The 25,219-nt window shown below is 64.4% G+C and overlaps 1 protein-coding gene and 2 long non-coding RNA genes across 11 annotated transcripts in view; 1 reads left to right on the plus strand and 2 right to left on the minus strand.

Annotated features, from left to right (window-relative positions):
• Positions 1-241: 241 nt before the first annotated feature.
• LOC119035554 (uncharacterized) lies at positions 242-3,185 on the minus strand. Of its 2 annotated transcripts, none has more exons than XR_005079826.2 (4): positions 3,123-3,185; positions 1,941-2,472; positions 899-1,210; positions 242-722 (listed from the first exon to the last, which is right to left on the minus strand). It is a non-coding gene; the product is annotated as an uncharacterized LOC119035554 (long non-coding RNA). The 2 variants fall into 2 exon arrangements; XR_008392848.1 differs by having other exon boundaries at positions 899-1,255.
• A 209-nt stretch (positions 3,186-3,394) lies between these two features.
• The window catches only part of SH3TC1 (SH3 domain and tetratricopeptide repeats 1), a 39,540-nt gene continuing 17,715 nt past the window's right edge, over positions 3,395-25,219 (plus strand). The window contains exons 1-10 of one of the 8 annotated variants that reach the window (XM_053672346.1): positions 3,395-3,546; positions 4,876-5,042; positions 15,849-16,068; positions 18,418-18,495; positions 19,924-20,051; positions 21,061-21,166; positions 21,838-21,984; positions 22,604-22,805; positions 23,533-23,609; positions 24,337-24,532. In XM_053672346.1, coding sequence (XP_053528321.1) covers positions 15,897-16,068; positions 18,418-18,495; positions 19,924-20,051; positions 21,061-21,166; positions 21,838-21,984; positions 22,604-22,805; positions 23,533-23,609; positions 24,337-24,532 — 1,106 coding nt within the window. In that variant the 5' untranslated portion in view covers positions 3,395-3,546; positions 4,876-5,042; positions 15,849-15,896. The other 7 variants (XM_053672345.1, XM_053672344.1, XM_053672347.1 and 4 more) reach the window with 7 other exon arrangements.
• LOC128628445 (uncharacterized) lies at positions 7,158-15,144 on the minus strand. The gene is made up of 3 exons (XR_008392822.1): positions 15,034-15,144; positions 11,655-11,754; positions 7,158-7,501 (listed from the first exon to the last, which is right to left on the minus strand). It is a non-coding gene; the product is annotated as an uncharacterized LOC128628445 (long non-coding RNA).

Raw genomic sequence — 25,219 nt, forward strand, 5'->3', positions numbered from 1 at the left:
AGATAAGGCGATTTGTTTTTTTCCGAAGTGAATTCCAAGCTCCACAGCACCAGTCCCCAGGGCAAGACGATGTACGCGTCCCATCATCCACAGCCAGAACCCGCTTGGGGACCAAAAGGGGCCACACATGAAACCCGACAAGCACAGAGGAGGCCCGCGTGGGGGGCGTACAGGCTCAGAGACCTAAAGCAGCCACAGGGTCTGGAATACGCACTTTTAAAAAACCCTCATCTGAGGATATATATATTTATTGATTTCATTCTTTTTAAAGATTTTATTTGTTTGTATTTAGAGGGAGGAGAAGGAAGGGAAAAAGAGAGGGAGAGAAACATCGATCAGTGGCTTCTTATAGCGCCCCAACCAGGGACCAAACCCGCAACTCAGACGTGTCCCCTGATGGGGAGTTGAATTGGTGGCCGTTCACTTTTCGGACACACAACCGGCTGAGCCGCACTGGTCAGGGCCAGACTCACTGATTTCAGAGAGTAAGAAAGGGGGAGGGGGAGGGGGAGAGAGGTCAGTTGTCTCACACGTGCTCTCCAACCAGGGACCAAACCAACAGCCTAGGAACGTGCCCTGATCGGGGATCGAACCCACGGACCAGGGCTGACCTGAAAACTTCTGAACTGGAAACAAGTCGTGGCGGGCAGTCCTGTCCTAGGCTGCAGTGTCCTTGACACAGGCCGGTCTGTGCCTTCACCGAGCCCGACGTCTTGCTGCGTCTGTGATGACGACACTCCACAATGTCTCCGAGGTCTCTTTTCCAGACTCCTCGGGGCACAGTCTCTCCGCCCCCCAACCCCCGGGCAGAGGCCACCGGAGCCCCTCGAGTCACCTTGTCCCCCACACGCCCTCCCCACGCGCTGGACGGGTTCACTGATAACCATCCCGTGCCCACCCGCAGAGAAGAAGCGCGAGTCTCCGTCTCCCTCTTCCTCCGGCCTCCGCGGTCTCCCTGCTCTGCTCCCTCCCGCCTCCGGAACCACCAGCAGTGAGTTTCCTGGGACCCCCCCCCCCCGCCCCTGCATCTTCTCCTTTGCTTCTGGTGTATAAAATACGAGGCAAAGTGGCCATTTTTCGCAGCTTTCTCCCAATGCGTTTGAGAGTCTGCTTCCTGGCAGCTGGCGTCCGTTTGGCTCCAATAAACGTGCAGAAGTTCCCTGCCGTGTGGCCGATTCTCACCTGGACCCCTCACGCGTGCCGCCTGAACCTGGCAAAGCCCAGGGCAGGCTGCCGTGAGCCTGAGGGTTCACACCTAAAGAGAAGGGGCAGCGGCTTCTCACGCTGGCTCACCCCGAGGTCCTCAGGGATGGGGGGACGGAGCCCAGCCCAGCCACCCCCCCAGATGGCAGATGGGGATGCTGAGGACCAGAGAGAGCGCTGCACTGTCTGCGATGGAGCTGTGATTAAAAACTCAGGGCTCCAGCCCTGGCTGCTGTGGCTCAGTGGCTGGGCATCCTTCACAGACCGAAGGGTAGCTGGTTTGATTCCCGGTCCAGGTACATGCCCGGATGCCCGGGCTGTGGGCCTGATCCCCTGATGGGGGTGTGTGTGTATGTGCATGTGTGTGTGCACGCGCGTGCATGTGTGTGAGGGACACTGTTTGGAGCCCTCAGCATTTGTGTCCTTCATTCCTCACAAGCCCTGATGAGGCAGACCAAACACCTCCTGTTCTTCCATTTCAAAGACAAGGAAGGGGAGGCACAGGGAGGTTAAGAAACTTGCGTGAGCCCTGGCTGGCGTGGCTCAGTGGATTGAGTGCCGGCCTTTGAATCGAAGGGTCGTGGGTTCAGTGCCCAGTCAGGGCACGTGCCTGGGTTGCCAGCCAGGTCCCCAGTAGGGGGCGTGCAAGAGGCAGCCATACATTGGTGTTTCTCTCCCTTTCTTTCTCCCCCCTTCCCCTCTCTCTAAAAATAAATAAATAATGTTTAAAAAGTAACCTGGCCTGAAGTCTCACAGCCAGTGTGGGAGCAGTGGGCCCGTCCCTGGTGGTCCGCAGGTCTTTGGAGGGCCAGGGAGGCAGGGTGGGCCCCAGGCCCCAGGCCCCAGGCGACTGCCCACCTGTGTCAATGGGGGACTCGATGTAGGACAGGGGCCCAGACTTGCCCGGCTGAGGCGGGTCCATGAGAAACCAGTACGATTCCCTGTCGAGCGGAGTGAGGCAACAGAAAAATGGCTCAACAGGGAGTTTGGGGGGCGGGGGTGTACTGGGGGGAGGAACAGCCGGCCATTAGCAGTTAGGGAATAAATCTAAAGGCCCATCCTCCCCCCCCACCAGGTGCCTGAGAGCAGACGGTTCCAGTCCCCCTAGCCAGGGGCCAGGGCCAGACGAACCAGAGACGGAGGGAACCGCAACCAGAGCAGGGCCCGGACGCCTTCCCGCTCGCTGCCGCGCCAGCACGTCCAAGGACTCGCCGGAAAGCTGGAGAGTGTCCCATTGGGATCCTCCCGGGGGCGGGCCAAACTTCCCGTCTACAGGAAACAGATAAAACCCTCCGGACAAAGGAGGCCAGCAGTTCTTTGAGCACAGGCACCCCCCCATCCTCCCTTGCTTCCCCAGGGGCCCAGACAACACCCCCATCCGGGGAGCAGGGCCCTCAGCAGCTCCCTGATTCTGTCCCCAGAGCCCTTCCTTTGGCGCACTGATCTCAGCCTTAGTAAATTCACTCTTGCTTTCACCTGCACTCCTGCCTGGACATTTGTCCTCCGCCTCTGGAACCTGGAGTCGCCCGCCGGGGCTGGGGCAGGGCCAGCCCACTGAGTGGGAGTGGCCCGGTACCGGGCAGAAGACCCCTTGGGAACGTGCCATAAGCCCAGGTTCCTGGGCCCTGTTACCCTGAACACGCCCTGGGGGAGCCGCTGTGAGCGAGTCTAGGACGCAGCCTCTCCGGACCCCAGGGGGAGAGGGAAACACTCTGTGGCCCACTGCGGGCGTCACGCTGGGCCCAGCACTCAGCACTGCTCGGTGACCATCTGCCGGACTCCAGGCAGCCGCCCCGCGGGCCCCACTGCAGGAGGCAGCCAGGCGGCGAGAGTGCGAGCTCTTCTCCGCCCGGCTGGGGGAGGCCCAGCAGCCCTCCAAGGGCCCAGCCCCCCTCGTCTAAGAGGCCAGGGTGCAGCACCTGTGCGCAGGTGTGGCCTATCCACAGCCCACCAGACGGCTGTGGGGGCCCAGCCGGCCCCCCGGGCGGCTGGCTGCTCCCCGCCCAGCTCGGGAATGCCGGAATGCCACTCCTCCGATGCGCGCTCCGGAATGCGGCCGGCCGGGAATGCTGACACTTCCCTACGGCCCCGGTCGGGTGATAAGGAGGAGAAAGGTCAACAAGGAGACTTGGCCCCTTCCTGGTGGGCGGGTCAGCCCGGGCACAGCCAATGACCCCGAGGACTGCTCCGGCCACCCAATCGGATCCGGAGCCGGGAGGGCCAGCCTGGCTGAGAATGTGCGCCTTCCTGTCCCATTCTGTGCGGCACTTTGGGGACCCTCGAAGGGGCCCTGAGGAGTCTCTCTTCCTTCCTCGGCAGCGGCAGCGTCTGCCCCCTGGCAGGGTAAGTTCTAGATCCCTAGCCTGGGTCTGTCCCTGGAGGGGCTGTCCCCACACTGCAGCCCCTAGCCCCCTGCTGGGTCACCTGTTGGAACAGGTGGGGTGCACCCCAAAACTGGACTGGCTGGGGAGCAGGGCTTAGGTGGCCAAGAAGGGCCAGCCTGGTGTCCCCACTTCTGAGAAAGGGGCCAAGAGCCCGGCGGGTGGAACTGGATGTTGTCAAGCTGGTAGCCATAAGGGGGGGAGGTGCTGCCCCATGGGTCCCATTGAGAGAGGAGTGTCCTGCTGGGTCAGTGCGGTGCCACCCAGTAGCCCTGCAGAGGGGCAGAAGCCCTGGGCTGGGGGCCAGCTGGGTCCTGGCTCCCCCCCACACCTCCTCCTTAGAAGTCTGCACAACAGGGACGGGTCTCTGCTCCTCCTCCTCCTTCCCTGCCGCCACCCAGGTCCCTCAGGGGCCAAAGTCTTACAAGCCCTGTGAACCTTCCCTCCTTCCCTGAGGCCGGGCATGAGAGCGGGTTCTGAGCAGGGTGGGGGCCTGACCAGAGCGGGGGAAGGAGAGGCTGGCTGTGGGTTCTGCAAGTGCTGGCTGGTGCCAGGGCAGCTCTGCGGCTCAAGGCCTCAGTTTCCCCCATGGGCACAGGGGGCCTGCTGGTCACCCCTCCCTGCCCACAGGGCCGTGGGGATCAACTCCCCAGGGGTGCAGCCCAAGGCAGAGCGTTGCTCACAGCACTTCACGTTGGACAGACCCGAGGGCAGTCACTGTGCGCTCTGGGCAGGAAACTCCTCTAATCTAATGAGTTTTGCTGCTCAGGTCTTCGCCATCTCAGCCACTGGGGGCTCCTTCGGTGGCTCCTTTGTCCCTGGACATCCCATCATTGCAGGGTCTCGCTTATTCTCTGTTCACTCCCTCATTCACTCACTCACTCCTTACCCTTCTGGCACGAACCCGCAGGGCTCGCCCTGGGTGGGTTCTGGCCGGTCCTGGAACCAGTTGCTGGCCCAGAGTCCTGACCTGGGCACCGGGAGAACGGTCTCGGAAACCGAGGCCCCTCCATGGCCCGGGCTGCTCCCGGTGTCCTTCGCTTTAGGGCCTCTTGGCCAGCAGAGCCTGCACACAGAAGCGTGTGTACCAACGTGGGCACGTACCTGTGTCTATAAGTGTGAAGCACACTCGCTCACGTCATACACACGTCTACAGTTAGTGTGCTGGGTTGGCCAAAAATGTCTGCTCAGTTTTTTCCATAAAATAAAAGGCTGGCTTGCCATTTTCGCCAATAGCATATTGATCTGGGTATTTTGAGGCTGTCGGTGACCTCTCATTCGTGGCTGCTAGGGGAGAGAGGCCGGGGGCTGCTGAACCTCTTCCGATGCAGGACACAGCTCCGCCGCAAATAATTGTTTAGCCGAAATGTCAACAGAACTCCACAAACCACTTCCGACACGTTCCATCGGTCCCGGCGGCTTCTCCACACACCGCACAAATCTTTCCTCGCACTTCAGGTGTGTTTTTACCTTTCTTGAAATAATACAGCATAATATGCCAGAAATGTTGCGTATTTTCTTCCATCTTCAATATTAAAATGGCTGCAGGAAAATTCACCCATTTTGATAAGTCTTTTTTAGCGCACGCTGGTAGGACGGCTGTCACAACACGATCTAGCAGAATCGTTGTGAATGGAGTTGAGGACAGCTCGGCGCTGCCCGGGCATCGCACAGAAAACACACGAGGGACTTTTTGGCCAACCCAATAGATGTGACCCGCCCTCGAATAGACGTACATACGTCTGTAAGTTTCCCAGCACACACTGCGTGCATGTGTGTCGCTAATGCGTGTCTATTTGTCACACGTGCACCTGTGTGAAGGGAGCCGTGAGTTCACACTGCTGTCTCCTCCGACCCCACCCCTCAGCTCGGTGGGGGGCCCTCCTGCCTCTCTCCTTGGTTTCCCGAGCCGCCATCCATTCCGATAGCCAGGTCGCTGGCTCCCGCCGCCCGCCCTCCTCGCCGACCGGTTCACATCCAGCCATCCCATCCTGGTACAGCAGGGAGGACTCTGGCACAGCGCCCCCCGCGGGGAGCCTCCAGGTCCGTGGCAGCCCTGTGCACACATGCCGTCCACCCTCCTCCGACCCCAACCCACCCCCAGGGAGGCTGCTGTGTGCGTTCGTCCACCCATTTCCCTCCGTGTCCTCCCTTGGGCTCCTCTGCTCCCCTGGAACTGTTCTTATTGCTCTGTTCTTATATGTGCTGTGTGCTGCCAAGCTCAGTGTCTTTTGACAAGTGTGCAGTGCCATGTGCCCCCGCTCACAGAGTCAGGCAGAAAAGCCGTCGTCTAACAGGGTCGTCCCCTGAAGGGCCAGCACAGGACAGGGGTCCTAACCCGAGAGCTGGACAGGGGACTGGACACGCGGTCACCATGCTGCTCCCCTCTCCCCCACTCCCCGAGCCGGCTTCTCGAGCCTCTTCGACCTGCGGAGTGTGGCGGGTGCTTGGCTTACCTGACACCCGGGCTGTTCCCGAGGCGCTGCTGCTGTCAGGGGGTCCACACCCTGGCACCTGCAGAGTGATTTCCTGGAGGTGGGGCTGCCGGTCAAAGGGTGGACACGTGTGAGGTTCGATGGCCGCCGGTTGGCAGCTGCCCTCGGCCGGGCCCGAGCACGGCTTCTGCCCCGCCGTCAAAGGTGTGCTGACATGCCGGGTGTGGCCAGGCTGGGGGACACAGGGTGTTGGGGTCACTCTGCGCCTCTGTGCGGGGGGATCGAGCATCACTGCACACACTCGAATGAGGCCGCCGACAGAGGGGCCGCCCCCGAGCCGGCCCTCACGGCTCGCCCACGGAGCCCCTGGTCTTCCCTCCTGACGTGGGCCTCGGGGTCACCTGCACAGGGGGGTCTAACTGAACAGAGCTGCTGGCAGGGGTCCGGCCCAGCCAGGCTCTGACCCGGAACCAGCAGCTGTCTTGTTCGTTAAAAGTTAAAAGTGAAGGGACCGAGAGGAACGCCAGACAGATCCCAACGGCAGTGCCCCGCACACGGCGCCAGGCGCCACCGGCTTCCTGGGGCTGGGAGTTCTGGGGACCAGGCTGCCGCGCTGTAGGTTTGGCTCTGGCTGACGCTGCCAGCCCCGGCTCTGCCCCTCTGGATAACATGGTAATGACGTCTCTCCTGTGTGGGACCCCAGGTCCACGCCAGGGGTGCTGGGTCCAGGAGCTGCCAGGGCTCAGAATCTATGCTCTTCCTCCCTGTCACCCCCGACGTGCGCGGTCCGTGTGGGTGTACGAGATTTGGGCACTCGGGAGGTTGTGCCGCAGGTGGGACGTGCCCATCCCACAGTGGGCGCTCTGGCTATGTTCCCCTCCCCCCAAAACGTGACCCGTGAGGCCCACAGCTGGGTGGCTGGCATGGGAAGGGCACAGGTGTGGACGTCTGTCTGGCAGGGCTGCTGCTCGCGGCCATCGAGAAGCCTGTGACCAGGGCCCCGTCCCCAGGGGGCAGAGTGTGGTGGCCCCACACTCTGGGCCCCAGGCCCCGCCCAGCCGGGCTCACCAGACGAGGCTGGGAGAGGCCCTGGGGCCCACTGTGTGATCCCGCCCAAGCCAGCTGCTCCCTCCCTGGAGAGCCAGGAATCAGGGTGGGACCGGACCCCCGGGGGCAGGAAAAGGTAGGCGTGGCGCGTGACTTTGCCTGCTCAGAGGCATGCGTGTCCCGGACTCTTCCCCTCTGCAGGGTCCGAGGCGCTTGGTTGGCCTGTTGCCCCCTTGCTGGTGCTTCTGTTCGTTAGCCATTCAACAAACATGAGCCGAGTGTCCGTCCACGGCCGGGAGGGTGCTCCGGATTTCACCGGGGCAGCCTGGGTAGAGACCCCAGTCTTGGCGCGGTGTGATCGGGGCCCGGGGGCAGAAAGGGCTGGCATGTCCTCCATCTGCAAAGGCTGTGGAAGGAGGTGACATGTGGGGACACCTGCGGGGAGTAGGCAAGAGCTGAGGTCAGTGCCCGCAGGAGGCCACTAGGAAGGGGGACATGCATGTGCCAGGGCCACGGGGGACATGTGGAATCCTGAGCCCAAAGGCCCCCACCATGGCGCTGGGCGGGGGCCCGGGTGTGAACAGGTCTGGGCAGTCCAGGGACGCAGATGATGGAGGGGCCAGCCCTGAGGGAGGTTCAGGGAATGGCAGGAGGGCTGCGTTACGGTGGGGGGTAGAGGCGAGGCAGTTGTCCAGCCCCAGCCAAGGGGACCGCCCAGGAGTGCGGGCTCAACCCTCATCTCCGAGGTGGCACCTTGTTCGTCAGTGTGGACATGGACGGCTCTGCAAGTCCTACCTGGCTGCTGGCATTGGAGGGGGTGCTGGGCCTGCTGGAGGCGGGAGGAGGGGTTGGGAAGGAGGGCGGGGCCAGCCGGGCAGGGAGGCCCGTGGGTGAGGCCAGAGAAGCGACCCTGGCACTGAGCAGCAGGGTGGCTGCTGGTGGCCCTGACAGGACAGTTTCAGGGATGGGGGTGAGGTAAGGCTGTTTTGGGAGGGGAAAAGAAACCGGGCTGGGCCCCAGAACCTGGGCAGTGCCCTGAGGACTGACCGCACCCCCAGGTCTCGGCGTGGCCCGTGGGGACACTGGGGAGCCCTGTGGCAACTCCCTCCAGCCCTCCCGACCCCTGGTTTCCTCAGCGGCGGGTCCTGCGAGGACGATAGTCACAGCCCCCCACACCCCGTGGCTGGGCTCCAGAGAGTGTCCAGCATTCCAGCAGCAGGTGGGGGTCCACACCCTGAGTCAGTAATGTTGGGGTTCTGGGCAGTGAGGGCCAGTGGGGTCGGGGTGTTCCTGGGGTTCATTATAAGGTGGGGTGACGCCCCAGGCTCCCAGGGAAGTGGCGGTTGTAAAACACATGCCATGTCCCCCACTGTCTGCTCAGTGCACCCCCTCCTGGTCACCCCACGACCTTGCACCTGCCGGCTACAGTGTGACAGGTGACAAGGAGGAGGGACCAGCCTGGGCCTCGCGCCAGCTGTGGGCCCTGAAAACAGCCTTTAATGCCTTTCGCCGGCGGGCTCAGTAGGGAGCAGCCCTTCTGAAGCTCTGCCCCAGGTGGGGGCGCAGTCACCCTGAGTGCCCCTGGGGAAGGAGCCCCCGACATGGACAGGCCCAGGCCCCCCATCAGCTGCTGAGGCAGCAGTTCCCCACCGGGAGGGCCAGGCCACCTGATGGGGCCAGAGCGGGACAGAGGCCCAGGCCAGGCGGGGTGGCCCAGGCCGCAGGAACTGCTGACCGCTTCCTGCGGGCCGCCACCCGGCCTGGGGTGGCCACGGGTCACCTGGAGAGCCTGTTGGTCCCAACGCCCTCGTCCTGCAAAGAGCAGTTTCTGCAGTCACGGGGCCTAGCGCCCGCCCATCTTTGACCCGCAGGGTTTCGGCCGTGAAGGCGAGAGTCATGAATACAGAGCCCCGTCCCACCCCTTCCCTGGGCCGGGCTCCAGGCCAGCAGCTTCTGCCTCTGTCCTCGAGATGCATCTGCGCTCAGACTTGGTGCGGGAGGGGCTCAGGAATATGCTTCTTGGAAGGTGCCATCTGTGTTCCTGTGTCTTTCTGGGAAACTGCATTAAGCTGGGTCACATCTGCATGTCACCATGTTGAACCAGGAAAGACAGGGGTGCTGCAGGGCATGGGACCACGGCGGGGCCACCCCCTTTCGGCCACCGTCCCCACGTAAGGGCCAAGTGACCTGGGGCAGGGCCCATCTCTGCCCGAGTCCCCCTGTCCCCCCCGAGAGCCTGCAGGACTTTGCTCCCCTGCCACCTGTCTTTGGCCCTCATCTCTGATTGTGGACACCCGTCCTGCCCTCCTGGGACATTCTCGTGACCTTGAACCCCACATACCCTGGTCCCAGTGTGGTGGGGACACCTGTGTGCTGGCTCCTCCCGCTCTAGTGGGCAATCCTGAGATCTGCCTCCACTAAGCCCACCCCACTCTCTAGATGAGGGACCCCCAGCCCCGTGGGCACATCCAGCCCACCGGCCACCATGGGCTGTGTCTGCTCTCACGCAGGCGTGGCAGGGTTGTGGCAGAGGCCCGCCCCCTGGCCCCTCACACAGAGCACCGGCCCTGGGACAACCTGCAGAGCGGGAGCCACGCCCCCGCCCCCCCACAGGCCTGCAGGCCGGGCGCCTCACTTACACCTACCGTGGATGGACCCTCAGGGGTGGGGACCACCCAGGCCGGTCCTCCGCTCCCTCTGTCTGCTGTCACCTGGGAGTGGCTACGGAGGCTCAGCCACTGCCCCCCTGGGAGCAGGGCAGGCTGTCCCAGCCCTGACCCCCTGCTAAGGCCACACAACCACGTGGGGGGCAGAGCTGCTGAGCTCAAGGGCACTTAGGGATCGCTAAGCCCAGCTCCACCATTGGAAAGGGGAAACTGAGGCTCAGGGAGTGACGGGCCCACCCAGAGGGGCACCGGGCCGGGCTGGACTGGGGTTGAGAGCAGCCTCTCCCAGGTGGGGCTGTGGGTCCTGGAGGTTGCAGCCTCCAGGAGGGACTGTGTTTAAAAAGCCCTCCGACCTGGAAGGCCATGTTCTGGAAGCCCGTGGGGGGCGCGCTGTGAAGCGTTGGGGCGCCCCGTGCAGAAGGAGGAGCGCTGGGCGTGGTCGGGGAAGCCTGGGGAAACCCCCGCTGGCCTGGGGCCACGGGCACAGCTGCGGAGACAAACAGGATGTGGGTCGCGGGTGGTGGGGACAATGGCCAGGGGAGGAAATGTGTCCGGACCCTTTTATGGACGTGGGGCCTGCCTGGGGCCTCTTCCCACACGGTTTCCAGCACAACAAGCAGCAGAAGCCACGCCTGTCGTGTGCGCACGAGGCGGGTTCCGGAGCACAGGGCCGGCCGCCTCACACGCGGGGCGGAGGCCAAGGCCAAGGCCAAGGCCAAGGGCAGGAAGGAGGCCTCGTGCCCTCTCCCGGCTCCTCCCTGCAGCCCCTTCCAGGCCTCACGGGGCAGCAGGCCCGGCCAGTGCTGTTGGGGGGCATCCGGGCCCGGGGACTGGCTCTCCAGACCCGCTCCTCTCTGCCCGTGCCTGCAGAGCCCCGCGCCCTGGCCCAGGGGAGCCCTGGACACCGGCGTCCGTCACCTGAACAGTAACTGAGTTTGGCTACATCGAGCGCTCTGTGCTTGGCCGGCTGCAGAGCGCCCAGGTCTGCTGACTCCTCAGGACGGCCGGGAGCGAGGGCACAGGGTCAGCCCAGCCCCACCTGCAGTGGGTCCTCTGTACACAAACACCAGGGTCGTGGCACCGGCACAGCAGCGCCGGTGTTCACAGTGGATGTGGTGGCCTCGGGCTGGGCTGGCTCCTGCCCTGAGTGCCAGTCGTGCTGGAGATGAGGGGACCCAGGCTTTCCCCCCGGGGGGAAGACCAAGAAGGCGCCTGGGAGGCCCCAGGCACAGTAGAGGAGAACAGGACCGGCCAGCGGGGCTCACCTCTGGACGGGGACAGAGGGCTGGCCCAGGGGAGCGGCCCCACGAGGGAGTCCCCATGGCATGAGGAGGCTGCAGGAAGGTCCCACCGCCAGGGCTGTGCGAGGGGTGGTGTGTCCCTGTATCAGGGGCAGCGGGGAGCTGGACAGGGCACCCGCCCACTGGAGCAAGCTATCAAAGAGGGTAGGGTGGGCCCGTGTCCCAGAGGGGGCTCCTGGGCCTGGTTAAGGCTCCCGAGGCCCAAGGCGTAGGCAGTGGGGGACACTGGGTGGCTGCACTGAGGCCTGGAGTTGATCAGAGAAAGGCCAGGCGGGTGGGGAGGTGGGGACAGGGCCCTGGGCGGGAGTGGCTTGGCCTCACCCAGAAACAGCTTCACCTAGAGCGACAGTCCTCAACCCAGGTGACATAGCCACGCCTCACCCTGGACAAATGTCTGAGGCTGTGTGTGGTTGGCACAGCTGGGGAGGGCCAGGGTGCCGCCAGAATCTGCCCATGGCGGCTCCTCCCCAGGACACCGGCGCTGCGGTTGGAAGCGCTGGCCTTTGGGCTTCGACGTCCCTCAGATGGGGCTCCAGCTCCTCTTCCAGTTGTCACTGGCCCTGGGCATGTTCCACGACCCTGCTGAGCCTCAGTTTTGAGTCTGGAAAACAGGCACCTTACCACTTCACCTGGAGGCTGTCCCTGGCGTCACCAGGCTGTGTGCGAAGGTCCGGATCGCCCTCCCTTCCTTTTCTTTTCTCTTTTCTTTTCATCGACTGAACTTCAGAGAGAGAAAGGAAGGGGAGGAGAGAGGGAGACATTGGTTTGCTATTCCACACGTTTATGCCCTCACTGGTTGCTTCCTGTGTGTACCCTGACCGGGAACATATCCCACTTGTGTATCGGGACGACGCTCCAGCCAACGAAGCCACCAAGCCAGGGCCACCCCCCAACCCAATTCTTGATTTCCAGGGCTGGGCGGGGACCAGAGAGCAGACGAGAGGGAAGGCGGGGTGCAGGAGGGCAGGCCCACCCCAGCTCAGTTCCCGCTTCTGCTCTGAGACAGCAGCAGGCCCAGCGCGAGCTCCCAGGCGAGCAGGGCTGGTGTCCCTGTTCTCACACCCAGGTGTGGGCTGAAGCCAGCGGAGAGGAGGGAAGGAGCACTGGGGGCCGACCCTTGTAACCTTGTCGAAGGGGACCGGTGGGAGGGAGGCGCACCTGCCTCTGTGGGGGTGAGTGCACGCACACCCCTGCGAGAGCGTGCCCCCGAGGGCCCGTGCGTCTTCGTGCATGCGAGTGCCCTACGTGGGAGAGGAACAGAGCCGGGCTGAGGTCGGCAGGGAGGCCTGGCAATGGCTGACTTCCCCAATCCTGGCGTCCCCGGGCCTCTTTCCCGCACCTGGGGGCCGGGCAGAGGGCTGGCAGGAGGGCCTGGAGCCGGCCCAGGAAGCAGCTAATGATCAACTGGCTGTCTTGGCTGGGCCTGCCTCTTGCCACTGGCCCCAGGCGCAGGGAGGAAGTGGGGCAGGAAGCAGGGGGCGGTGGCCGCCGTGGAGCAGTCCGTCTGGCTGAGGGCGGCCCTGCCTGCCCTGGCTGGCAGAGACGGCCTTTCGGGGCCAGCCAGGGAGGAGCCAGGAGCAGCGACCTGGCGTCTGCTGTCCTGGGAGCTGCCTCTGAGGAGCAGGCGCAGGTATGGGGGTGCCGGACAGGCGGGTGGCCAGGGCCACATTGTGGGGAGGGGGTGACAGTGGTGAGGACTGGCCTGCAGAGCAGGGCCTGGCCACAGCTGGATTGAAGAACAGTCTCATGTCCTTCCCTTTCAGGGAGACGTTCCTGACCCTCTGGGAGGTGGGGGAGCAGACCTGAAGTCTGGGCAGCCTGGGGGTGTGGGCCCAGGCAGACAGGTCCCCAGAAACACAGCCCACGCCACTTGGCAGTGAGGGGGCCAGTGATGATGTCACACCTGACAGAGCGCTGTGTCCCCCTTGACCTCTGCTGAACCTGCTCCCCCAGGGCTCAGCTGGTGAGTCCCCAGCCGGCAACAAGGGGGTCTGTGGCAGCTCAAGTGGGATCTCTCCCCAGGGGGGCACCAAAGGGGCCCTGCCAGGGTGGCACCGTAGGTGTGGCCTGGCCACTCTGAGGCTATCACTTCTGGGCCAGGGAGGGGCACCAATCAGGAAGGACTCAGACTCAGGCCTCGCGACCCCAGGTCCTGCCCTGGGCTTGTGACCCGGGGATGCCTCTGAGACCCGGCTCCCAGGGGCCCCTCTGGGAACCCTAGACGTGCCCTGTCTGCAGGGATCCCCAACATTGTACATTCTCAGGGGCTCCTAGAAATGACGGCTGGCAGAGCAATGTCGGGTTGTTTGTCACCGACTCAGCATGGGGTGGCCTCCCAGAGTCCTGTCCCAGGAGCTTCGGCTGAACCCGTGGTCAGGGGTGGGGCAGGGGTTGAAGCAGTGCATCCGTGTTAGGCCCGGGGCTCAAGGGCGTGGACCCACCTGGATCCTAACCTCACCGTTCAAGCCCAGCTGAGTCCCTGGCTGACCACCTCCATGCCCGAGTCGGGGGTGGTGCGGGCACTCAATGAGACTAAAGTCCTTTCCTTCTGCTCACGAGGACGCCCTGGTGTGGGGGAGGCTAGCCCTCTCTAGTAGCAGGCAGAGTCAAGGCGCAGAGTCCCGGAGCCACTGCGACCAGCCGCGACTCAGCCCGCATGCCGGGCTGGCTTCACCGCCACAGGCTGGAGGCCAGCAGTCTGACATCACAGTGTCACAGGGCCAACTCCCTCCACAGGCCCCGGGGAGGCACCGTCCTGCCTCTTCCAGCTCCGGGAGGCCCCAGGCAGCCCCAGACTCAGGGCCTGGTCAGGCCTGTCTGTCCTCTGCTGTCCCAGGGCCTCTCCCTGTGCCTGTCCCTCCTCTCGTTCTGAGGATACTGGGCACTGGGTTCGGGGCCCAGCCTTCTCCAGCGTGGCCCTCTTTCCAAAGGAGGTCACCTTCTGAGGTTCCAGGGGGACAGTGTTTGTTCACCCCAGCACAGGAGGCAGCCGGACAACCCTGGGAGGGGCTTCCTGGGGGCATGGCCAAGGTCTGCTCGGGCCCTCAACCTGTTTGTCCAGCACGAGCCGCATGGGAGCGCCGGCCAGGCCCCCAAACCCGTTGGAGCCTGGGCTGGTACCACGTCCTCCCCTTCCGTGGGGCCCCCACTTTGTAAGCGCCAGCTGTACCCCAGGGGCACCGCTCATTCGGTCCACCAACCTCCTCATTGGGCAGATGTTCTCGTCAACGGAGGCGAGGAGCCCAGAGGAGCAAGGCCGGAGGGAGGAGGCGCTCTGTGAGGTGCCCGAAAGTGACCCCGCCAGCCGCCCCTGGGAGCCGAGGACAGCCCCTCTGCAGCCTGCTGGCCCCGAGAGGCCATTTCGGGGACCAGTAGGGGGCGGGGAGGGAATGCTTCCACAGAGGCAGCACCCACTTCCTCTTCGCCGGACTGTCACCAGGAGCTTTATGCCTACAGTTGTCCCCGGTGGCCCCGCCTGCCTGGCAGGGCCCTCAGGGAGCCCGTGGGAGGGCCCCCAACACACACGTGGAAGGCTGGCCCTGCTCCCCGGGAGGCCAGAAGGACGACAGGTGCATGTCTGGGGCGGGTGTGATGGTGCCAGGTACCCAGCGGTGGGAGACCTGCGCCACCTCAGGGGCACATCAGTCCTGGCTCCCGAAGGACGAGGTGGCAGAGAGGGAGAAGGACGAGGACCCAGGTGGGGACAGGCTTCAGGACTGGAGACCGTACAAACAGGGTCCCAGCTGGCCAGGGACCCAAGAGCTCTGATGGGACGCCCGGTGGGCTGCAGTGGGTCGCAGCAATGCTGGCTTGGTGGCAGGGGTGGGGGTCGTGCCGGAGCCTGTGTTTGGGGCCGAAGCTGGGGGTCTGCCCACTGTCCCTATCGCCCTGTGCCTGCGTTCCCTGTCTGAAAGGGGGCTCTGCGTTCTTCTGGGTTCTCCGGCTGTGGTGAAACCCCCAACCCAGGAGCAGGGTCTGCCCGCTGCAGAGGGCCTCTCACCTCTGGCCCGGGAGGATGAGGCAGGACCACTGGCTCTTGGATAGGCTGAGGGCACCCCCGGGTGCCGAGAAGTATCTCTTCTGCGTCGGCCACTTCCACTTCCCTGCCCTCTGTCACCTGCTTCCTTCCACCCCAGGTCTGGGGCCTGGCCCATTTCCTGACAAACAGGATGCGTTGGGAGACACGGCCAGAGCCAGGCCCCTCCCAGTGGGAGGGACGGACCCACGGAGCGGGTTGTTCCAGCAGCCCCAGGACCCCCGGGCATCCCAGCTCGCCGAGGCCGGTGGGACGGGGAATGATGCAGTTACCTATGGGAGATAAGCATCTTGGGGGTCCTCGGAATGTTTCAGCCCCACCGGCCGGGCATGCAGGGGCCTGGTCCTCGGAGCACAGTGCCATGGTGTGAGATGGGGACGTCACAGCTCCTGTCCCTACGAGTCACCTTGCTCGCATGTTGTCTGGGCATTCTCGGTCATATCTGGGTGTCAAGGGTGTGGTGGGCTCTCCAGTGACCCCTGACTGCCAGGACAACCCCCCGGCTGGCCAGGGGGCGTTGGCAAGGCCACCATGCAAACGTTGGCAGGTGGCTGCAACAGCCTATTCCAGGGGAACCAGAGCTCGTCAGGGGGCTGGTGACCCACAAGCAGACCCACAGAGGCTGAGTAGGGCCCTCCAAGTACAAAGGGGTGGGGGCGGGGGGCTCCTCTCCTCTTGATCCCAGCTCTGGAGGCAGGGTCCATGTGGTCCCGCTGGTGGCCCGTCTTCCCGGGTGGGAGGTCGTCCCCACCCACCACCACCCTCACCTCTCTCCACAGAAGGCAGCCTGGCATGCCGAGCCCTGGGCACTGAGGACGTGGTCTGTCATGAAGGGCCCAGCGGAGGTGGCCTCAGAGGAGCCGGCCCTGATGGGGAGGGTGACTGCGGCGGGGCCCTTAGGTGGTGGCGGTGGCACCGGGGACCACAAAGAGGCTGTGAGCTCATTGACCAGCTGCCGACAAGCAGGACCTGAGGAGGCCCAGGCCAGGGCCAGAGATGGTGAGTGCGGGGAGTGAGGGGCGCCCCTGGGTCTCCCAGCGGGGGCCGGAGTGCCGCCTGCCCTGTCCCGTGTCTACTGGAACAGACCGACTGCCCAGTGAGTCCCCTGCGGCCAGCCACAACTTCCAGGGGTGCGTCAGTAATGAGCACACTGCAGGGAGAAAGGGGAAGGGGCTTGGAAATGCTGAGCCGCTGCCCGGGGACTCTGTTCGAACTGTGCTCCCACCGCCTGCTTTCTTCTGGACGTCAACCCCGGGGGCTCAGGGCGGGCGTCCCTTGGTCCCCGGCACAGACTGAGGCGCAGAGAGGGGAGGGACCGTGGCCTTTTTAGTCCACTTGCCTCCTCTCTATCAGTGCTCGTGGTGTTGTTTGTACGTGTCCTGGCCCCAAATCCTTGGGCATGCGTACTTCCTAAAACCCGGACATGCTCATACAGAAGCACAGTGCGAGGGTTCCAGATGACGGCCCCCACCTCCAGCTGGCCCTGCCACCTGTCCCAGGAACGTCCTCCGAGGCGGAGGAAACCCTGGGTGTGCCAAGCGTGCAGTGCCACGGCTCTGGGCAATGTTTAGAAGGACACAGCTGGTCGTTCTGCAGAAGAGCCCTCCCTCCGTGTGGGCACAGCCGATGACTGCCCACGGTGGTGGCGGGCATCTGGGGCAGGACCAACCGCTGAGGGCTGTGTCCCTCAGCGCAGCGCAGCGTGCAGCCTCGGTGGCGATGTGCCCGCATGCTGGGGACCTCCACCTTGACCACTCGGCTGAGGGACGTTGAACGTTCCTGCCTACCGAAAGGTTGTTATTCTTTTGTCACTGCTGCGCGGCCTGTGAGAAGACACCCAGAGACAGTGTCCCTGTCCCCTTCCTCGTGGAAGTCACGCTTCCTGTTGGAAGTCATCTATCACCCGTGCCTGGTTCTTGATGGAAATAATAACTGTGGTGATGGCGACCTGCTCCCCCGCTGTATTTCTCTTCTTCATCAATTGGCTTTCGACTCTGTCGAGGTCTGTCCCCTCTCCTCGCCATGCCTTCAACTGTGGGCTCATTGGTCCAGACTTCGTTCTCTGGACTGTGTCACTTGCCATCCTTGTGCATTTCGTCACCCAGATTACCCCAGCTTCGGCTTCTTCACACGTCCCCGCCATGCTGTGAGCACACCCTGCGCTTGGGGCTCCCAGGCCTGGCCGGCTCCCCACCCCAGCCCTGGAAGCTGCTGAATTGGGGGACAGCGCTTCACCCCCAGATCTGGAGGCCACCTGCTTTTCCTGATCAGACGGGCTTCTCGGAGTCCCTGTGCATGCACGGGTCTCAGGCGGGGCTGGGGACACAGAGGGGGGCCCCCAGGTAGGGGCTCTGGTGGCACACGGGGTGGGGCTGGTGCACCGAGGTGCTCCAAAGGCACCATTGGGAAGAAAGCAGGAATGGGTGCCCTTGTGCTGCCCAGCCCAAGGCCTCCCGGCAGTGCTCAGCCCGAAGCCCTGGAGGTCCCACGGTCTGTGAGAATCATAGGTTTTGCCCAGGCAGATCCGCCTTGGCCCCAAGGCCCCAGCTGCTCATCCTATTTTACAGATGGGTAACTGGAGCTGTGCAGAGACCAAGCACCGGGCCCAGGTGCACGCTGGGAGCGGCCTCAGGATGGGCTGCAGCAGGGGGACGGCAACAGAGGCCTGAGCTGCCATTCAGTTCACGAGTCCACCCCTGCTCTGTCCCGGTGTGAGCCCTCCGCTGACCTTGAGCTCCGGGCTAGGCCTATCTTGCTTGCCCTCACCAGGCAGTGAGCCACCCCCCCAGCCTCACGAGGCCTGTGTCACCCCCAGCAACGGACTGGGGCAGCTGGATCGGGACGCAGCTCTGCCTGCTCCCGACCTGGGTCACAGAATACTGACCCCGGAGAAGTCCAGACCCTCCTCCCAGACCCCACACACGCTACCTCCTGTGGCTAAAGAGGTTGGCGTTATGGGATGGCATTTAGAGTCTGGAGGCGGGGCCGTTCTCTGGAGGTCGCAGTTGGGGAAATCCACTGTGGTGGCGGGCCAGGGGCCCAGGGACGCGGGAGCCGCCAGGAGCTGAGACAGGCAAGGAGCCCGCAGAAGGAGGCGGCGCTGCCCACACCCGACGTCACCTGCCCAGGTGCCGCGCCTCGCTGCTTTCTGAGGCCACCAGGCTTGCAGCAGCTTCTCACAGCCTCCCGTCCTTGCTGGCTTCTGTGACCCTGGAGGAAAGGACTCCAGCGCTTGAGGGGGTGTGGACACACCTCTTTTGTTCCAGAAATAGCCGGGGGGCTGGGGCCTGTGTAGGGGACAGAGGCCTGTTGTCACCTGTGCTACACAGACCTGCCCTGTTGTTACAGATGCTGCCCCTTCCTCCGGTGTCTCTCCGACATCTGCCGCCCGGACCCCTCCCGGCCAGATGGGCGCGTACCCGACAGGTAGACATCCTCCAGCGCGATGCCGCCCAGCAGGCGTCAATCAGATGGGGATGCGAATGGGGGACCCCTGGCCCCCTTCCCTCCGTGGGGGAGGGGGAGGGGCTTGGGAAATGTGGAGCCCCAGGTCCTGTGCCCACCTGGTTCCATTACTGGAGCTGGGCCCAGGCCTCTGCATTCCGTGGGGGCAGAAGCCCGGGTCACCTGCGCGTGCAGAGTGCTTCCCTGGACTGTTTCATCTTCTCTGAAAGGGGTGTGGCCCTAAAAGCCACATGCCACTCCCCTCTGAAAGGGGAGGGGAAGGGACACTCTGGGGAGGCTGACGGGGTGAGGGACGTGGTAGAAACTAGACGAAGAGCCCCCAACAGAGGGGAAGGGCCCTCTGGGAGGTGTGCAGGGAGCGCGGATTTCTACAGGGTATGGACAGTGGGAGACCCTGGGCTGTAGTAAGAACCTGCCCCCGCCCCTGGGGCCCCACCCCTGACCCCCAGCTGTGCGGGACATGGAGACCCCGGTGTCATTGGCGTCTCACCTTTCCCTGCCCCCCCCTCTTTCCTTTCCGGTGGTCAGTGTCCTCCGTGGCCAACTGAGTTGACCATGGCGAACTGAGCAGCAAGGCAGAGTATTTTGAGTTTGAGAACAGGACCCCGCCCTTCTGCGGGAGTTGGAGGGGCCGAACCTCAGAACCAGTCGTGAAATGCCGGCTTCCTGCAGGGGAGAGGGCCTGACCCCACATTCTCTCCAGAACCTCTGCCACTGGCCTGCCCCACTGGGGCGGGGGGGGGGTGTGTTTGCTCCATGGCCCTTTGCTAGAAAGTTCTAAGACAGACACAAGTCTTGTTCAAAAGGTGCGGGAATCTCTCCCTCCCCGTCCTCTCTCTCCCTCTCTGAACCCCCCAGAGTAGCCCCTGCTCCAGGGACTCAGTGCTGCACGGGCCTCCTGGTAGGACGGGGTGGGTCGGTGGGTGGCATCTGAGCTGAGGTCTGCGTCACAGGGCTGCCGGCCAGACCTGGCATTGTCGGGACGGTCCGTGGGGTTCGCCGTGGAACCCTGGGGCCTGACAGAGGAAGGCGGGGTGGCCTGAGTTGGGCTGGGGAGGGGGAGGAAGGGGGGTCTGTCTGCGGGGCAAATGCTGCAGGTGGGGTGCCCCTGTGTGGGACTGGGTCTCAGTGACTCAGGACACCTGTGGAAAGCTCATTTGGGGCCGTCCTCCCCTGGACTGGACCAGGAGCCCCCTTCTTCCCATCACTCCAGGGTGCAGGCAGCAAGCCCCCTCATTCACCACAACGGGAGCTGGGCCCGGGACACAGACCCCTGAGCAGGGCTGGTACAGGCAGTGCCAGGCGCAGGCATCGAACCCGGGTCCCCCAGTGGTGTACTGGGGGCTCGAGAGGGAGGCAGGCTGCCTGACTTTGGTCTGCCCCCTCCAGACCTGACCTTGCAGTTGCTGGCCATGCGGAGGAAGAGTGGGCTGCTGGACCCCGGTCTGCAGCAGGCCCTGCGGGCCCGGCTCCGCCTGCTGGAGAGCGACAGCGGGGAGGTGGCCCGCACGCTGGGGGTGAGCCTGGCACCCCCGGGGCCTAGGGCACAAGGGGGTCACGCCCGGGCGAGCACAGGGCTGGGGTCCTCACGTGACCACAGGACCGGGAGGGACTGGGCCAAGCAGACAGGATGGGAGGAGGGCCCTGGAAGCCCAGGCCTTCAAGGGCCAAGGCCATGGGCAGGGAAGCTGTCCTCTGACCTCACCTTGTGATGGCGCCATGACCTGTCCCCATCTGATCTCCTGGGTGGCTGGCTCCTTGGATTGCCCAGACCCAGCCGCTCCAGGGCCACCGTGTACCCCATGTCCCCCATTCCTTCCTGCCTCTGCCCTCCACCAGCTGGGCTCACGGAAGTCCCTTCATGGGGAATAAGAGGCCTGGTGTGAGCCTGTTTCTGATGAAGCCCACCCCCGTCGGCCCCTGCAGAATGGACAGTCTGTCCTGCAGGAGAAGGGGGCTAGGCCTGGAGACCTGCCCTTGGCCAGGGTCTTGGGGCGGGACACACAGCCACCCTCTGACCTTGCAGTCTTCCCTTGGCCCCTGCCCCTCAGCCTCTGTGAAGCCAGCTTCCTGAGCTGCTTATGGGGGGCTTAGAATTATTACCGAGGGAGTGGGGGGAGGATCCACACACAGCACCCCAAGCTCAGTGCTCAGCAATCAGCCCCCCGCCCACCGATGACCCCAGGCGAGAGCACTGTGGCCCCGAGTGGTGGGTCTGGGCTGACGGGCCACTGAGCCATCACTGAGGGTCCGGGAAACAGGGAGGCTGAGGGCAGGCCCGAGCCGGGACAGCGCTGGTGGGAGGGGCGGAGGCAGGCGGCGCGGTGGGGGAAGGGGTGGGGGTTGCCTGCACATGGCCATTCCGGAACCCTGGAGGGTGGGACCCATGGTGGGGCACTGGGGAGCCGGCAGCGGGTGGGGGGGCTGTGGAGGGGGGCGGCTTGAGAGCTGGAGGGGAGCAGCCTGGGCTGGGGAGGCCCTGCAGCTGCCGGGACCGTGTCCGATTCCCGCTTCTTCCCCTGCAAGGAGCTCTCAGCCCGGCTGCTGTCCATCCACAGCGACCAGGACCGCATTGTGGTGACCTTCAAGACTTTCGAGGAAATCTGGAAGTTTTCCACCTACCACGCTCTTGGTAAAGCCGTGCCCTCCTAGAACACGTGACAAGGACGCCCCTCACTAGACACTGGTCACACGCCGAGCATGTCGGGGCTTTAGGGCAGATGAGTGCAGGGCAGCCTGTCGGGGGAGCTTCAGGGTCAGCGTGCTCCCCGTCATTGTCAGGTAGGGGCGCGGCGCACGGTGACGCTCCCAGTGCACGAGCGGCTCGGGCCGTGTTGGAATCCTTCCCACCCGGCTTTGCCTGACTGGCCCGACTGCCCTGGCCCAGGCCGGGAAACTGCTGACTTCGCCTCGTCCTATGGGGAGGCACTGGCAGGGTCTGCTGGAGAACCGTGCTCCTCCTCCCCCTGTCTGAGAGCTGGGACGTTTGGAATGACAATCAGGGGGACAATCCTTGTGTGCCTGGGGGGACACCCCTCCCGCCCCATGCACATGACCTTGTGGGTGGCCCTGGCCCCTCTCACAGAGGAAGAGACTGAGGGAGTGGCCTTCCCAATGCACAGAGGGGTCACATAAGTGCTCCGTGGCCACCGCTGGTCCCCTTGCAGCTCAGACAGGCGGCCAGCCTGGGGTGGGGATGGCCCTGTGAGTCCCAAAAGCAGGGCAGGCATGTCGCTGGGCCTGGCCAGGTGGGCTTCCCCGCCCCCTCCCGGGTCTGAGGTGGCCAGGCCTGTTTGCCCTCAGGTTTCACTCATCACTGCCTGGAAAACCTGCTGGTGGACCAGGCCTTCTGGCTGCTGTCGCCTGCTGACGATGAGGAGACGACCGTCCAGGTCCACGTGGATGAGGAGGCGCTGAGGCTGACGCACGAGGGCCTCCTGGTCCAGGAAGGTGAGCTCTGCGTGGGCGGCCACGACCCCGCCAGCTCCGTGCTGTGCTGGGCCCCCGCGGGGTCTCAGGTGGCAGGAGGGCTCCGGAGGTGCTGGTGTGCACACGGAGACCCAAGGGTGTGGGCAGGCGACCCCAACAGGGACGCGCCCGGGCGGCAGTGCTGAGCTATAGGATGAGGTCCACTCCCAGAGGCATAGCAGGCTTTGCAAGCACCACCCCCACCCGCCCCCTCCCCGTCCTACCGCGTCCTACCCTGGCCACAGAGGAAGACAGGCGGCCAGCTGTGGTCAAACTCCCCCAGGGTTATCCAGGCAAGGAGGTCCTTGGCCCCTCACAGCACAGAAGGGGAGACTGAGGCCCTGAGGGTTTTCGGCCGAGCTGGGCTCCCAGGGGAAGTCCAAGCAGAGCCGGGGCCCAGCCCAGGCCCAGTCTCCCAGTGGGGCCCCTGGGGCTCCGGGGTCCTGGTGGCTGGTGTCTGTGGGTGCAGACACCGAGGCTGGAGTATCCTGCGGGTGCCACCCCTACAGGGGCCCCCGAAGGACAAACGGGTGGTCCCACTGCAAAGCTACAGTTGCCTCTGACCAGCCACCCCAAGTGACCACCTTCTGCTGCTTTGAAGGGCCTTTCTTTGTCCGGTGTCCTGACCTCTACGTGAGAGCCACAACTGTGCCCCAGGGTGCAGGGAGGGGCCCCCAGCCCCTCAGGTGGGCTTCAGGGGCTTCCCTGGGAGAGGCAGCCCCGGCGGCCAGCTCTTCGGGTCCCAGCACACCCACCGAGGCCGTGGCCGCGTCTGCAGGGGAACCTTTGATTCCGTTTCATCAGTAGGTACCGACCTTTGTTCATCTGCTTCCTACTGTGTGGGCTCTGGGAGGCGCCCCTGGGCTGACGGGACAGGGATGGGGGCAGGGCAGAGAACCAGGTGAGCCCCCACAGACCCCGGTGCCCCCTCCTGCTGCCTCCCGGTCACCTGCATCGCAGGAGACAGGGCACTGACAGTCTCCGACTGGCTGGTGCTGGGCTGAGAGGCCCCGGATGTGCTGTCGGGGCTCCCATGTCAGAGTCTGGCCGGTTCTGGAAAGTGTTGAGGGAGCTGCACACGTGTGTGCCCACAGCACGGGAGCACACAGGTGTCTCAAACGTCACCCAGGGTGGAGGGACCTGGGGGAGGCCAGGACACGTCTCCTGGAAGCTCCTGCTCCCATGCTGTGGGCACACCGGGGGGCATGAACTTGGCTTGGAGCTTCCTGGCAGCCAAAGCAAAGAGAGAAAGTTGATCTTCTGATGTTCAGTGTCCTGGAAATAACAGGTTGCAGCGGGCGTCAAGGGCCACCGGTGCCCCAGGGACCTGGGCCAGGGCTGGGGAGCTGGCAGGGCCCTGGGGGCGGGGCCAAGACCACACACCTGGGCAGGTGTGAGTGTGCTTGGGGGGCAGGTGTAGGGCCTGCAAGAGGAGTCCCCAGGGGCTGCTAACTCACCCAGGCTCCGCACAGCCCCAGTCCGCCCCACCCCTGACGCCCTGCAGCCAGGCCCTCCCTCTCCCCTCTCCAGGTGGGCTCTCCGGGTCCCCTGGGACCCCTTCGAGGACTCTGTGGGTGGACCAGTGACGCCGGACAGCCAGCAGATGGGTAAATGTTTCCACTGGCTTTTCTCCCCTGGGAAAAAGACCGGGTGAGGAGGGGCAGGCACCAGTATTCTGGAAGCTTCTTCACTCTCCTGATGCTCCCCAAGCCAGAAAACGATGCTAGAACCCTGTCCAGTTCCCAGGTGATAACCGAGGTGCAGAGAGGCCAGTGGGCCATCGCTGACCGCAAGGCAGGGCCGGGGCCTGTTCACTCTACCCCTAAGTGTGGCTTCCATGGCTCACGTTCGGCATGCCGGGGGTCCCTGGGGTGGGGGGTGCTGGGACCGGGTGGGCTGCAGCTGGATGCCGCAGCAGCACTAACAGAGGGTGCTGAGGCCGGGGGTCTTCTTTCCAGAAGCCAGTGGGGCTTCGACCCTGGGCTCCTGGTCCAGTGCTTTTTGCTCCGCCCTGGCTGGCTAGTGTTTGGGTGGCTGGCGCCCCTGTTACATGGACATGAGGCCGGCCCCATGAGAACAGGAATGGGAGGGACCCATATTTATAACTGCTTGCGCCCTGGGCGGGTGGGACGGAGGGAGGGGCCCCAGCCCCAGTGAATGAACGTCTCTGGCCCTCAGTTCCTCACACTCAGTGTGGGGACCCCGTGGATGTCCAGCCCCTTGTGTGCGGTGGCCAAGCTTTGCCGCAATGCCGGACAGGAGCTGCGTGTCCCTGCTGAGGGCCACCGTCTGCCCCCTAGCACTCAGCACTGACCTCGTGCCCTGCCCCCGCAGCTGTGGGCCTGGCCTCCGCAGTGGCCGACTACCAGGGCTCCGGGCCTGAAGAGATGACCTTCCGCAGTGGCGACCTCATCGAGATCCTGGGCGCCCAGCTGCCCGGCCTGCCCTGGCTCCTGGGCCGGCACGTGTCCTCGGGCCAGGTCGGGTTTGTGCGGACGAGTCTCATCCGTGTGCAGGGCCACATGTCTGAGTGAGTGGCTGAGGCCCCACCCCTTCCCGAGCCCGCCCCGCCCCTGTGGGAACCTGCCACTGTGTACCTGCTTCCCAGGTGACAAGCCTGGACTTGGTCCTGTACCACACCTCCCAGGTCTGCTCCCAGCTGCAGCCCCAGGGCTGGAGAGGCACCTTCCCCTCTGCGCCCCTGCGTCCTTGCTCCCGGGGCCGCCCGGGCCCTTCTCTGAATCCCAGAGCTGTCCCGGGCACACCAGAGTCCGGCGCTGTCATGACACAGCGCCTGCAGCTCAGGGGCCATACCACAGTCTCCCCCACTCTCTTGTCACCTGCACGTCCCTGCTGCCCGACCCTGAACAGCAGTGGGGTTCTCAGGAGAGGGGTCGGCAAGCTCTGCTCAGGGGGAATTCCATTCCCCTGGACTTGACCTCTCCTTGCCAAGACTTGGGTCAGGAAGCCCAGAGAAAGTAGCTTGGAAAGGACCTTTCAGGTGGGTCCTGAGTCCGTCCCCACCCTCGGGGACTCACCTCTACCATCCAGCCCTGACTTCCCGTCTCATGCCTGCTGGCCCTGGGGGAGACTAGCTCCTTCCAGAGCAGGACTCAGGGCCCCCTTTGGCTTCATGATGGACCCCAAGGTCTTCTTGCCCCCTCATGGCGGTACCTGCCGGCTCCCTTTGCCTGCCCGTCAGGAGCAACCCGAACCT

This window comes from Artibeus jamaicensis, unplaced genomic scaffold (assembly GCF_021234435.1).
Source record: "Artibeus jamaicensis isolate MK-2021 breed Jamaican fruit bat unplaced genomic scaffold, CSHL_Jam_final contig_76, whole genome shotgun sequence".
NCBI classification, from domain to species: domain Eukaryota; kingdom Metazoa; phylum Chordata; class Mammalia; order Chiroptera; family Phyllostomidae; genus Artibeus; species Artibeus jamaicensis.